The sequence below is a fragment of the Anoplophora glabripennis genome, unplaced genomic scaffold, assembly GCF_000390285.2.
Source record: "Anoplophora glabripennis isolate ALB-LARVAE unplaced genomic scaffold, Agla_2.0 scaffold2162, whole genome shotgun sequence".
NCBI classification, from domain to species: Eukaryota; Metazoa; Arthropoda; class Insecta; order Coleoptera; family Cerambycidae; genus Anoplophora; species Anoplophora glabripennis.
The window spans coordinates 4587-17991 of NW_019418236.1; the positions used below are offsets into that span (position 1 = coordinate 4587).

At 30.4% G+C, this 13405-nt stretch overlaps 2 protein-coding genes across 3 annotated transcripts; both read right to left on the reverse strand.

Moving 5' to 3' along the window:
• Nucleotides 1–5282: 5282 nt before the first annotated feature.
• LOC108916657 (zinc finger protein 99-like) lies at nt 5283–8484 on the reverse strand. The gene is made up of 4 exons (XM_018722954.1): nt 8306–8484; nt 7926–8228; nt 6938–7422; nt 5283–6766 (listed from the first exon to the last, which is right to left on the reverse strand). Exons 1-4 carry the CDS (start codon nt 8432–8434, stop codon nt 5929–5931), a joined length of 1755 nt encoding a protein of 584 aa, XP_018578470.1. The 5' UTR covers nt 8435–8484; the 3' UTR covers nt 5283–5928.
• Nucleotides 8485–9337: 853 nt separating this feature from the next.
• LOC108916658 (zinc finger protein 267-like) lies at nt 9338–13327 on the reverse strand. Of its 2 annotated transcripts, none has more exons than XM_018722955.1 (3): nt 13116–13327; nt 12404–12636; nt 9338–10714 (listed from the first exon to the last, which is right to left on the reverse strand). In XM_018722955.1, exons 1-3 carry the CDS (start codon nt 13233–13235, stop codon nt 9655–9657), a joined length of 1413 nt encoding a protein of 470 aa, XP_018578471.1. In that variant the 5' UTR covers nt 13236–13327; the 3' UTR covers nt 9338–9654. The 2 variants fall into 2 exon arrangements, with proteins under 2 accessions (XP_018578471.1, XP_018578472.1); XM_018722956.1 differs by lacking the exon at nt 13116–13327 and adding an exon at nt 13034–13113.
• Nucleotides 13328–13405: the final 78 nt, after the last annotated feature.

Below are 13405 nucleotides of genomic sequence, written 5' to 3' on the forward strand. Positions count from 1 at the left end.
ACAAGCTCCATCGTATGTCTGAGCCATTAATTTTGAATGTAAATCAAATTGTCTGAATATGGTACATAAAAATTGAAATAAATCTTCGGCAGAACGTCTACAATTTGCGTCATAAAATTCCATAAATCGCTCAACAGGTTGGCCGTTTATTACGTAACGAAAAACGACTGATAATTGTGAATAACAGCTTATATCAGTTGTTTCGTCAACTTGCCAGGAAAAAAACAGAGAATTCGCAATTTCGTCTTCAATAATTTTGTTTACAATAAAAGCAACTGAATCAATTAATTCATTGTGTAATTTTTAGATGTTCTACAAAAAAAAGAACTACCGTTATCTTTTTCTAAAAATGTTTTTAAATTAGTATCATATTTACTAACAAAAGTAACTAGCTCTTGGAAATTTCCGCAATTTAAAGATTTGTTAGATTTAGGTCATCGTTGTATTCTTTGAAAAATCATTGTGTATTAATTGATGGGATTCTAAATTGCTTGTATTGTACTTTTGTTGTCGTGCATTAACTGATTCAGAAGACTCTTATATTTAGTTTCGTAGATACAACTGTCACATTTGTACATTTGGATTTCTATGACATTTTTGTGTATAATCTGATGCCTGTCTAGGGCATACTTATATTTAGTTTCATAAGTACAAGTATCGCATTTGTATGTTTGGATTTTCGAAATTTTTTTGTGAACTATCTGATGCCTGTCTAGAGCATACTTATATTTAGTTGCATATGTACAAGTTTCACATTTGTACATTTGGATTTCCGAAGGGTCTTTATGTGATAACTGATGCCTTTTCAATTGAGTCTTGAGTTTAGTTTCAAAACTACAAGTGTCACATTTCCACATTTGTATTTCCGAAGGGTCTTTGTGCAATAACTGATGCCTTTTCAGATGACTCTTATGTTTAGCTTCATAACTACATGTATCACACTTGTACATTTGTATCTCCGAAGGGTCTTTGTGTTTTAACTGGTGTCTTTTCAACTGATTTTTGTGTTTGGTTTCAAAATTACAAGTATCACACTTCAACATATGTATTTCTGAAGTCTTTATGTAACAAGCGATGACTGTTCAGATTACTTTTATGTTTAGCTTCATAACTACAACCATCACACTTGTACATTTGGATTTCTGAAGGATCGCTGTGCATTAACTGATGCTTTTTCAAAAAACTCTTCTGTTTTGTTTCAAAACTACACATATCACATTCGTACTTCGTATTTCTGAAGGGTCTTTATGTGTTAACTGATGTCTCTTCAAATGACTTTTATGTTTAGTTTCATAACTACATGTATCACACGTGTACATTTGAATATCTGAAGAATCTTTATGCGCTAACTGATGCACTTTTAAATGACTCTTATGCTTAGTTGCATAAGCACACTTATCACAGTTGTACCTTTGTACTTCCCAAGACTTTTCGTGTATTAACTGATGCCTTTTCAGATTTGTTTTAAGTTTAGATTTATACATACATGTATCACACTGGAACCAATGTGTACCTAACAAAGGTTCACAATTGCTTTTAGGTATTTGGATGTTATGAACAGAAGTCAATGTTGTATAGTTTTCATCAAATTCTGTCTCACATTTAATCATACAATAACCCTTCGTTCCTTCCATGTCTTCTGAATTTTGCCCCTTTTCATTTTCAGCTGTTTCATCATATATGTCGTATGAAGAGAAATCACTAAAATAAATAATGTTCATTAATAAACATTATTAATCAATGTTTTGGGAAATTGTTTAACAATATAACTTATTTTTTCTAAATTTATAAATCAAATTGAAACAAGTTTAATCTGACTTTTTTTAAATTAGTTTTCTACAACACTATTAAGAAGCTCTAAACAAAAAAAAACAAAAATAATAAACTTGGAAACCGCAGTATAAAATTATGAAATTTCACCGATCTTCTTACCTGTCCTGAACTTCTTCCTCTACCTTTATTGCGATCTCTTCGAATTTAATATAAGGCTGGTTTTCAACACTTTTATATTCCTCCTGCGCATCTTGACTATCTTCTATTTTTACATCAATCTTTTCAGTTTTAATGTAAAATTGACCATGAACTTCTTTATATTTCTCCTGTACGCTCTGACTATCTTTTTCCAGTTTTATTTCAGTTTTAATCCAAGACCGCTTATCTGCACTTTTATATTTAACTTGTGCATCAAGGCAGTCCTTTAAAAAACCACCATGAGTGTGCAACGAATCAAAACACAGTCTGCATATAACAGGATCCTTGGTAGCATTAATGTTCTACAAAAAGCGTCAATATTAATCTCCAGTGAAATACATATTGTTTCTTTTTAAAAAACTATTGAAAAATAACTAAAATGCAAATTTTAAATACCTATACAGAAAGAATACTCTTAATAATGTAAAAATAAAAATAAGAAGTTTTCAGTTTCAATTTAATATTTTGTATTCAAGAAAATAACAACATATTTAAGAGATTTAAAAACAAATATGAATCAATATTGTAAAATCCTTATAGTTTCCGAGAAAAAAATTATTGAAGTTGTAGTATTTTCAACCTTTACATCGATGGGCTATAGCGTCATTAGCCCACGTGGCCCCAACCGATTCCGAATACTGAAATCCGATGTTAGTATTATCGTTGTTGCGAGTGTTTACATCAGTTTTTCAAGTATCAAAACTTATGTGTATAGCAACTAGGAGTTGATGGATAGTTTTAATTTATGGTGAAGCAAGACAACATTTGTGTTAACGTAGAAACTAGGTAAGACAGGCTCAAACGTGTTTACACACCCGTTTTTATTTATTTTTTCGCTGACTGGTGGGCGTTGTCCCACAAAATCGTTTACTGACCACTTATAGGACATATATTTTAAAATATACTTACAACTTGTGGTATATATGTTTCGATTATGTCGACATTCACTTCATTTAATGACACAAATTCATATGTCACCAACTTAATACATAATCGACAAATTCTCTGATTTTCCAATATATCGGTTAAATAAATATTTCCTTTGTTATTTAGGTAAACTTCTCTTAAGTCTACCGGTGGCACTTTATCGGAATTAACATAAGGAACCATAATATTCTCTGTACCCATACACGTTAATTTAAAATTAAAGGCAGCAAATAGTTTTCCGGAGCATGCTTTACACAGTACATGTTTATCTTTCTCCTTCAGGTTCTGAAACATATTAGACATCAAAGTAAGTACACCTAAAAATGATAATACCTAATTTGATTTTACCAGATTCGGCAAAACTACTTCCAGAACTTTTATTACGGCTTCTCCCATTATTTCGTAAGTATTATCGCTTATAATATTAACACACAGTCTGCATAATATTTCTTTGAGGTCTCCTGGTTGCATTTTCTTCCCTTTTCTAAATTACGAAATTCTAATTATCACATAACATAACCTTTAAACTTTCAATCCACAAAATATATAATAGATTTCAATCAATCACACGCGCGCGCAATCACAAACCCGTAGACAAAACAAATAAGAACAAATGTATATAAATTATTGCCAACGACAAAATACGACATACCGGGCCATCTATTAGTAGAGTGAAATTATGCGTTTAAGTTCGAGAAACTCTGGTAATGTAATTAATCGGCAAATTTGAAATTAATAACAATAATGAATTTATACTACAGAGATCACCTGAGATCTGTTAATCTCATTTAACTCAACAATCATTATTCAAAATAGTTGAGATTAGCTGGATTTGAAAGATAAAAAACTCTTTGTTTTGTTTGTCTACCTTCTACGGAGATACCAGATAACATTATATTATTGTTATTACTTACCTCGTCCTGGAGAATATTGAATCAACTCTCAAAATTTACGGGATTATTTGAAATGCATTTTTATTGCGTTTAATAAAGTACATCTGGATTTTTTTTACCCAATTTTACTTTTATAGTAGTTGTTATGGAATGATTACACTTGATGTAAGTGGTATAAGTGCTTTTATTGATAGTTGTAATAATTTGACAAAATAGATGTGTATTTACCATTACTCTGTAATGGACTGTAATGCACGGCCATCTGTCCATTCACGCACAAACTACACGTAAGGGCACCATGCACTTCAGTTTTTAAATAAAAAAAATCCAAATAGTAACGGCAATTATATTACAATAGTACTATCATTGCTTTAAAACTAATTTACTTTATTAAAAGCTAGAAAAAGTACATACGTAACTTGTAATATTGAAAATAGACATTAATGAATAACAAAAATAAATCTATTTATTTAAATACGCCATAAACCAACATCAAATAAATAATCACTTCTCGGAAACCACAGTCGACAGAGTGAAAATAAAGACAAAACTCTAAAATAGTGGATAAGGGAACATTAAAAATTAGAAAATAGAATAAAAGTCTGCCCCAAAAAAGAACACACTATAATATGCATCAATCTCTGTAGACTCGTGTTAAAACTAAAAGGGGCCAGTAATTAATTCTGTGTGTGCCTACTGATTTTTGTGCGATAATTGATGTGGTTTTAGTTTCTTTTTAAATCTAGTTTCATATGTACACATATCACACTTGTATAATTGGATTTCCGAATGGTTTTTGTGTGTTAACTGATGATTTAACTGGTGTCTTTCCAATTTATCTTTATGCTTGGCTTCAAAACTACACGTATCACACTTGTGCATTCGGATTTCCGAAGAATCTTTGTGCAGCAACTGATGAGTCTTCAAATTACTTTTATATTTAGTCTCATTAGTACATGTACCACACTTGTACATTTGGATTTCCAAAATATCCTTATGCATTAACTGGTGCACTTTTAGATCTAGTTTCATAACTACATGCATCACATTTGTACATGTAGATTTCCAAAGGGTTTTTGAGTGTTAACTGATGAGCTTTTAGATAGGTACCGCTCATGTTTAGTTTCTAAAGTACAAATATCACATTTGTACACCAGCATTTCTGAAAGGTCTTCATGGTTAACTGATGCCTTTTAGACGACCCGTTTAGTTTCATAACTACATGTATGGCACTTGTATATTTGAATTTCCAAAGGATCTTTATCCATTAAGTAATGCAATTACATGTATCTGTCCATCCACGCACTATAAGAGCATCACTCAATTCCAATTTTAAACTAAAGTAAACAGTAATAGCAATGATAGTACTACAATGGTATATTTGTTATTATTCAAAGAAATAATAGGGGGGTAAATAAAATCAGCATCACGCTACAATACATTTATTGACAATATATAGACACATGGTTTCAAAATAGCTTTGTAATTTAATTCACTTTATCATAAACTACAGAAACTTGTTCAGAGAAAGTATAAATATAACCTGTAATACTGAAAATAGGCGTTAATAAACAACAATAAACCTGAAATTAACTTATTCAAATACAACATAAACCAACTTCAAATAAATACAGTAATTGCTTTTAATTTGACACTTAACTAAAGAGAAAATAACTGATAGTGAGACAAATCACACTATCATGACATGCAAAGATATTCAGCCCTTAATTTAACTGTTTATCTCAAAACCTGAGGAGACGGGAAATTTGAAATAAATACTCATTAAGGGTTTGTTGTCAATTACTCACTAAATTTTTAATTTTCGGTTTAACCATTTCGAAGGAGGGTGAAAGACAGACAGTGGATGGGATGTGGCCTAAGTGCCAGGCTGAGGTCACCCCAATCCACTTCTACTAGTACTAAAGTCAGTTCTCGGAAACCACTAGATAGTCGACACAGTGAACTTAAAACACAAAACTCTAAAATAATGGAAAAGGGAATATCAAAATCACACAATAGAACATGAAGAAAATAGAATAAAAGCATGCCCTAAAAAGGAACAAACCATAAAATGGAACAACCTCTGTCGACTTGTGGTAAAACTAAAAGGTGATATCCATTAATTCTATGTAAATTCTTATTGATCTTTGTGCAATAATTGATATAGTATTAGATTCTTCTTAAATCCAGTTTTTGCAGAATCCTTGTGTGTTAATTTATGCAACTTTAGACATCTCTTACGTTTAGTTTCATAATTGCATCTGTCACACTTGTACAATGTGATTTCTGAAAGGTCTTTGTGAGTTAACTGATGATCTTTTAGATATCTCTTCTGTTTAGTTTCATAAGGACAAGCATCACATTTGTACATTTGGGTTTCTGAAGTGTTCTTGTGCAATAACTGATGTCTTTTCAATTTATCCTTATGTTTAGTTTCAAAACTACATGTATCACACTTGTACATTTGGACTTCCGAAGAATCTTTGTGCAACAGTTGATGAGTCTTCAAATTACTTTTATATTTAGTCTCATAAGTACATGTATCACACTTATACATTTGGATTTCGGAAAGGTCCTTATGCGTTAACTTATGCACTTTCAGATGACTGGTGTATTTAGAGACATAACTACATGTATCGCACTTGAACATTATTTTTGAGAAATCTTTATGTATTACGGACTGATGTTTCTTCAAAATTTCCCTATAGTCGGTTTCAAAATCGCAGGTGTTACACTTATAAGTTTCTACTTTTTCGTGCATTAACTGATGCCTTTTTAGATGACCTTCAAGCTTAGTTTTATATTTACATTTATCACATTGGTACAAATGCGATGTGCCGCTGGGTAGTTGGACATTGTGAACCACCACTGATGTGGGAAGGTTATCACTAAATCCTTGTTCTCCTATATTTTCAACAGAGCATCCATTTTTGTGTTCAACTCTTTCACTATCCAAGTTGTAGGAAGATGAATTACTGAAAAAAATTTAATTCTTTTGTTTTGAGAAATCAATACAATAAATTATAACAGGTTTAAGCAGTGAATGTTCTTTTCATTTAGAATATATTTTATTGTCAAAAAGACAAAAACATCCAAACCATACCAATTGATATTAGAATTAAAAGATATTGTCGACATTTTCTTACCTGTTCTGATCATCTTCCTCTAGCTTTATTTCAATCTCTTCGGTTTTAATATGAAACTGCTTATCGAGGTTTGCATATTTCTCCTGAGCATCCTGATCACCTTCTAGCTTTACTCCAAGTTCTTCAGTTTTAATGTAAAACTGTTTATCAACATTTACACATTTTTCCTGCGCAGCCAGATCATCCTCCAGTTTTATTTCAATCTCTTTGGATTTAATATAAACCTGATTATTGACACTTTTATATTTCTCCTTGTCATACGAACTATATTTTTCGAGTTTTATTTCAATGATTTTATTTTTCTCCTGTGCATCTCGATCATCTTGTTCCAGTGTTAGTTCTATTTCTTCAGTTTTAATGTAACACTGTTTAATGCTTTTATATATTTCCTGCGCATCAAGGCAGTTTCTTAAAAAACTGCCGTAAGTACAAAGCGAATCAAAACATGGTCCGCATATAACAGGATCCTTAGTAGCACTGAAGTTCTAGAACAGAAAAATGGAAAATGTTAATTTCTGGCTATCGTTTTTCTTTTAACTGAAGAAAAATGGTTTGTACATTGAAATATTTTTTCTTGTTACTGCAAAGTTATCATAATTTTGGAAGAGAGAATTTATTTAAAAAAGTTTTAGTTTTCACTACAAAAAATTGTGACAATCAGATAATACGCACAAAAATATGAAAATTTTTTTAATTGAGGTATCCAGTTTAAAGCATTTGTGCAAGTCGGTAACTAACATTAATTAAAAGGAAAAAAATTAATTTTAAACATTCACACTTTTCCGTTATATAACTGATGATCTTTTTTCAAAAACTTTGGGGCCACCTAGAGTCTATACGGAGCATTTTTGCATGTAGATAAATTAGCGTACATTGTCATATTTTGACCTTAAGAATCTAGGGTGGCTCACTGGTAAATGCATTTCACATACACCTGGTATAGAATCTCATTTATGAAAATCATACAAGTACATTTAAGCATACTTACAACTCGTGGTATGTACATATTAATTATGTCAACGTCTACTTCCTTTAGTGTCACAAATTCGTATGTTACCAATTGAAAGCATAATCGACAAATTCTCTGGACTTCCGATATATTAGTTAACTGAATATTTCCCTTCTCTTTTAGATAAACTTCTTTTAAATCAACCACTGACATTCTACTGGTGTTAATATAAGGAAAAATAATATTCTCAGTATTCATACACATCGACTTAAAATTAAAAGCAGCTGATAGTTTTACTGAGCACTCTTTGCACATACAATGTTTATTTGTTTTCTCCGAATTCTGAAACATATTTTTAATTAAAGAAATATTTAAATTAACAATATTATCAATAAACGTATTTAATAATTTGATCTTACCAAATTCGGCAAAACAACTTCTAAAACGTTGGCGATGACTTCCCCTTCTACCTGGCAATTAGTGTCTATGTCTTTTATAATATTTACACAAAGACTACAATATGTTTCCTTCAAATTTTCTGGTTGCATTTTTCTTTTCTCTTGAACAATTATTCTTAATTGATCTATGTAAACTGTAAATAACCTACAACAGTTAACAGAGCTCCTTCTTCTTCTTCTCCTTCTTCACGGCTTTGGCCCAGAGATATAAAATGCTTTTCAATTGACAAAAAATGTGTTTGGAAATACTTCGTCAACAATAGAAATATTCAGATTTCAGATCTTTTTCCGTTCCAATAAACTGGAACATATTATTTCTTAAGCACCACCTTTTCCAAAAAAGTTTTATACTCTGAAACTGTTCCCACATAATGTTAGTTTAGATTATTCGGAGTCATGGATTACTTCATTTGCGTTAATTTGTGTAATTGTTTTAACAAGTGAAATTTATATTTAACTTGTAATAATGAAAGCAAGTAAGATTGTTCTTCTCGGGAGTGTTCCAATTGTTTAAATTTCAAGTATTTTAAGAGTAAAACAAAACAATTTGTTTTGACAAGAATTTCGTGAATAATACCCAATAATTATGATGAATTTGTGTGTTAATAGTTTGATTAAAGCATTCACCCTACAGGGTGTGATTTATTTTTATACATAGTACCATACACGATTTTCTGTATATTCAATAGGCAAATAAAGTTCAATATATAAGTAAAAATATTTTTTTTCCTTATTTTGAATGTATTGTCAGCTTATGAACTGTCTCATACCCTGAAGAAAATAACTGCTACAGTGAAGGGGTATTGTGTCTAACTTGCTTAGATTTGCTAAAACCCTCCTAAAGGCTGCTATAAATTCACTGAAAATAATGCATTTTAAATATTTTTACTTACATTAGTTACATAAACATTGCACGTAAGGGCAAGATTTAACGGGTTCAAGTTTTTATTAAATAAAACATATTTTAGAACATGAATATTTATTTACCTTATTATTATAAATGATAGAAATATTGTAACAAGCTAAAAGGTACTATGTGTGAGTTGTAAATAAACGCAAGTCTGCTCTTGAATCATTCAAAAACAGCCCCCGTTATCTCTGTTACACTACGAGACGTGAAAAAAGTGCACTGTGCTCATAGACAATCCTCTAAATATTTAATGCTGTTCTATTAAAAAAAAATTTATATTACATGCATATGTCAGTAATACGATGTTCAATTATTTTTGCATGATTGGTATTTAAAAATTTAAATGATTTTCTCCAACTCTTATTTTTGCATTTTTTTCACATCCCGGTGTACATTTGATTTACAAAGGGTCTTTGTGTGACAACTGATGCCTTTTCAAATGATTTTTACGTTTAGTTTCATAATTACATGCATCACATCTGTACATGTGGACCTCCGAAGGCTCTTTGTGCTTTAACTGATGAGCTTTTAAATATCGCTTATGTTTAGTTTCGAAGGTACAACTATCGCATTTGTACATTTGGATTTCTGAATTATTTTTGTGCCCTAATTGATGCCTATTTAGATCACTCTTACGTTTAGTTTCAAAACTACATGTATCACATGTGAACATTTGGATTTCTGAAGCATCTTTGTGTGACAGCTGATGCATTTTCAATTGAGTTTTAAATTTAGCCTCGTAACTACACCTATCACATTTGTACATTTGTATTTCTGAAGGGTCTTTGTGCATTAACTGGTGTATTTTCACATTACTCTTACATTTGGTTTTATAACTGCATATATCACACGTATACATTGTAATTTCTGAAGGATTTTTGTGTTTTAACTGGTGCACTTTTAGGTAACTCTTATGTTTAGTTTCAAAACTACACGTTTCACACTTGTACATTTGGATTTCTGAAATATTTTTGTGAGTTAACTGATGTGCTTTCATATGACTCTTACGTTTAGCTTTATGATCACACATATCACACCTGTACATTTGGATTTCCGAAGGGTTTTTGTGTGTTAACTGGTGCACTTTTAGGTAACTCTTATGCTTAGTCTCAAAACCACATGTATCACACTTGTACATTTGGACTTCTGAAGAATCTTTGTGTATTAACTGATGCTTTTTCAGAGAACTCATAAATTTAGATTCATAACTACACATGTCACACCTGTACGTTCTCACTCCTGAGAAATCTATATGTATTATTGATTGATCACATCTGTAGAACTGCTTATCTAATGAAGGCTCACAGTTCTCACTTGTGGGTATTTGGAAGTTACAACTTTCTTTAAATTCTGACTCCCATTTAAGCATGTGTTCACTTTTTATTTCTCCTAAGCCTTCTAGAGCATGTCTCTCTTCATTTTCAACTGCTTCATTATCTAAGTGGTATGAAGACGAATCACTGGAAAAACAAAAACTATTTAAATGAGAATTAAAGACGAACAAATAGGCACAATTCAAATAAAGCTATTTATTTTGATATTGGTAAACTTCAGAATTTCCCGGCACAAAGATCCAATGATATTTAAAGAAATACTTTGTATGTTAAATCTCACCAGTACTCAAAACATGTCTTTAACATACCTAATTGATGAGAACTAATAAGTTTGAAGCCGGTTTATGTCTGGCGACTCCCTTGATGAATGATCTTAACTATCTTGTAGATATTTAGAGTGTAATTCAATGCTAGCTAGCTGGGGCACACAGCCCATAAAATAGTTAGTTAAAAAATACACAATTATTTTAAAACTTAAATTGTTTTACTTACAATTAGTAAAATATGCCTATATTAATATTAGTTAATCTTTAAGGATTATGCAAAAAATGTAATTGAGAAAAATACTTAAATACTTGAAAGTGACTAATAAAATATATGTACATTCTGTCAGAGGAGTCATCAGAATTTATTTTGTCTCCTTCAAAATCGGCTCCATTTGAAGCAATGCAGTTTTTGCAAAAACATTCCAGTCACCAAAACCCTTTTTAAACACATATTCTGGTATCGAATTCGAATCCTTCAGCGATTTTTGTTTTATGGCTTCTATCGAAACGGAACGTGTTCCATGAAATGGTAATATCAGTTTGGGAAATAGGAAAAAGTCAAAAGTAGAGTACAGTACTACATTCCATGAAAAACGAAATTTAAATTTACTTTAAGTGGAATTGTTAAATGACAGATTTTGGATACTTTTTTGATATAATGTACCTGTATGTAAAATAGCATGTTACTAAGTTATTCAAAAGCAATCTATTTTTACAAAAAAAATTATTTTCCATTACACTCTGTCAGCTTCATACACCTGGTTTAAAAAGGAAACAACGGCAACATCGTTAAGAGCGCCGATACAACTGAGTTCCGATGCTGCTCAGTGGTGGCGTAGACAAGAGTTTACATGTAGTTTAAAAAAGGAATTATAACTGAACTGAACTATTTATTTGATTAAAAAAAAATAGTCTCAGACTAGTATTCTAGGAAACAAGTACTATTACTTCTATCTTTTAAATAATCTGCACTTAAAGTAATACCCTATATGTATAATACTTAATTTTGTTTATATATGTTGATTAGAATAATTATTATTTATATAATATCAAAAAGTAGTTTCAACAAAACTGCCTACGTCGATTTTTTGTTAATTAAAAAAAACATTTTTTTTCTCAAATATTTAACAACCCTTTATCTCAAAAACGAAGCATCTCTGGACATATATTTATATGATTTATTTTTTATCGATTTATGAAGTTAAATTTATTATTAAAGTTATTTTAGTTACACCCAGTACAAGCAGCTTTGTAAATAGTATACTTAACGTTGTTATTTAGACTGAAGTGACACGACTTAGTTGCAGAGTAAGACATCGGTTATGTACTTGTAAGGTATAAATTACGGAAAAAATGACTTAATTAAATTAGCTACTATTAGGGATCTAATTAAAAAATAAGTATCTATTTCTGAAAAAAAAAAGACGAAAGAGAGAACATGTAGATATTTTTCCAAACTTTAATTTTTCAATATCATGTTAGAAAATACAATATACAAAAAAAATGAAGCAGTACAATTTTAAAATTACAAAATTCACTGATTTCTTACCCATCTTGATGTTCCTCAATCGCTTCAAATTTAAAATCGGGCTGTTGATCAGTGTTATTATATTTTTCCTGTACATCCTGACTATCTTCCAATTTTATTTCCATTTCTTCAGTTTTGATGCAAGACTGTCTATCAATGTTTTCACATTTTTTCCATACATCCTGACTATCTTCTTCCAGTTTTATTTCAATCTCTTCAGTTTTAATATAAGACTCGGCACTCTTATATTTTTCCTGTAATAAAGATAATAATAATTAATTTTAAACATAAACTAAATCAAATTTAACTTTGTCATTATTATGAATTTACTATTTAATCAGAAATAGTTGATTATAACTAAACAATTTTGTTATTGCAAAATTTGACAGCAGCCTCCTTGATGCACAACATTGAGATAAATATGCATTTTTGTAACAAATCGGATGAAAATTCTGAAATTTTAAATTTAGAAGTAATCTTCCATTTAAACTATATTTTACAGCAAAAATTTATTTTGACATAACCTCGTCCCAACCAAAGGTAAATATAAACGAAACATCAGAGCATTACATTAAATGTTAAGGATACAATTTACAAATGTCACACAGCAGTTGTGCTTATATTTATTAATATTTACTTTTCTGTATAAACCTTAATTATGTGTATGCTTATTACAAAAACTGACTATAAACGAACTTATTTAAAAAAGTGGGTAATCTTAACTTGGTCTTACCACGTTTGGTAAAACAAATTCTGGAACGTCCTTTACGAGTTCTTTTTTTACTTGGCTCTTTATGTCACTTATAATATTTAGATAAAACCTGCACGATTCCATCAGGCTTTCTGGTTGCATTTTTTCTTTGGATTAGGAATTTTAAACTAAACAACGTAAAAGTAACATTAAAGGATATTTCCATAACCTCACTTAATGTCATTCTTCCTTTATCTTCATCTTTCGCCCTTAAAAAAATATTGATACTGACAGCAAAGAGCAAAGACAAACAAATCTAGACTGCGTTATTT

Bases quoted from the DNA above. Each gene is read 5' to 3' on its own strand.
- LOC108916657 (XM_018722954.1), bottom strand. From the start codon at position 8,434: ATGCAACCAGAAAATTTGAAGGAAACATATTGTAGTCTTTGTGTAAAT. The intron at 8,229-8,305 runs GTAAGATCAAAT...AATATGTTTCAG, and splicing joins AAGTTGTTTTGCCGAATTTG to AATTCGGAGAAAACAAATAA. The intron at 7,423-7,925 runs GTAAGTATGCTT...TTTCTGTTCTAG, and splicing joins ATATGTACATACCACGAGTT to AACTTCAGTGCTACTAAGGA.
- LOC108916658 (XM_018722955.1), bottom strand. From the start codon at position 13,235: ATGCAACCAGAAAGCCTGATGGAATCGTGCAGGTTTTATCTAAATATT. The intron at 12,637-13,115 runs GTAAGACCAAGT...TCTTTATTACAG, and splicing joins AATTTGTTTTACCAAACGTG to GAAAAATATAAGAGTGCCGA. The intron at 10,715-12,403 runs GTAAGAAATCAG...TTGTTTTTCCAG, and splicing joins ATTGAGGAACATCAAGATGG to TGATTCGTCTTCATACCACT.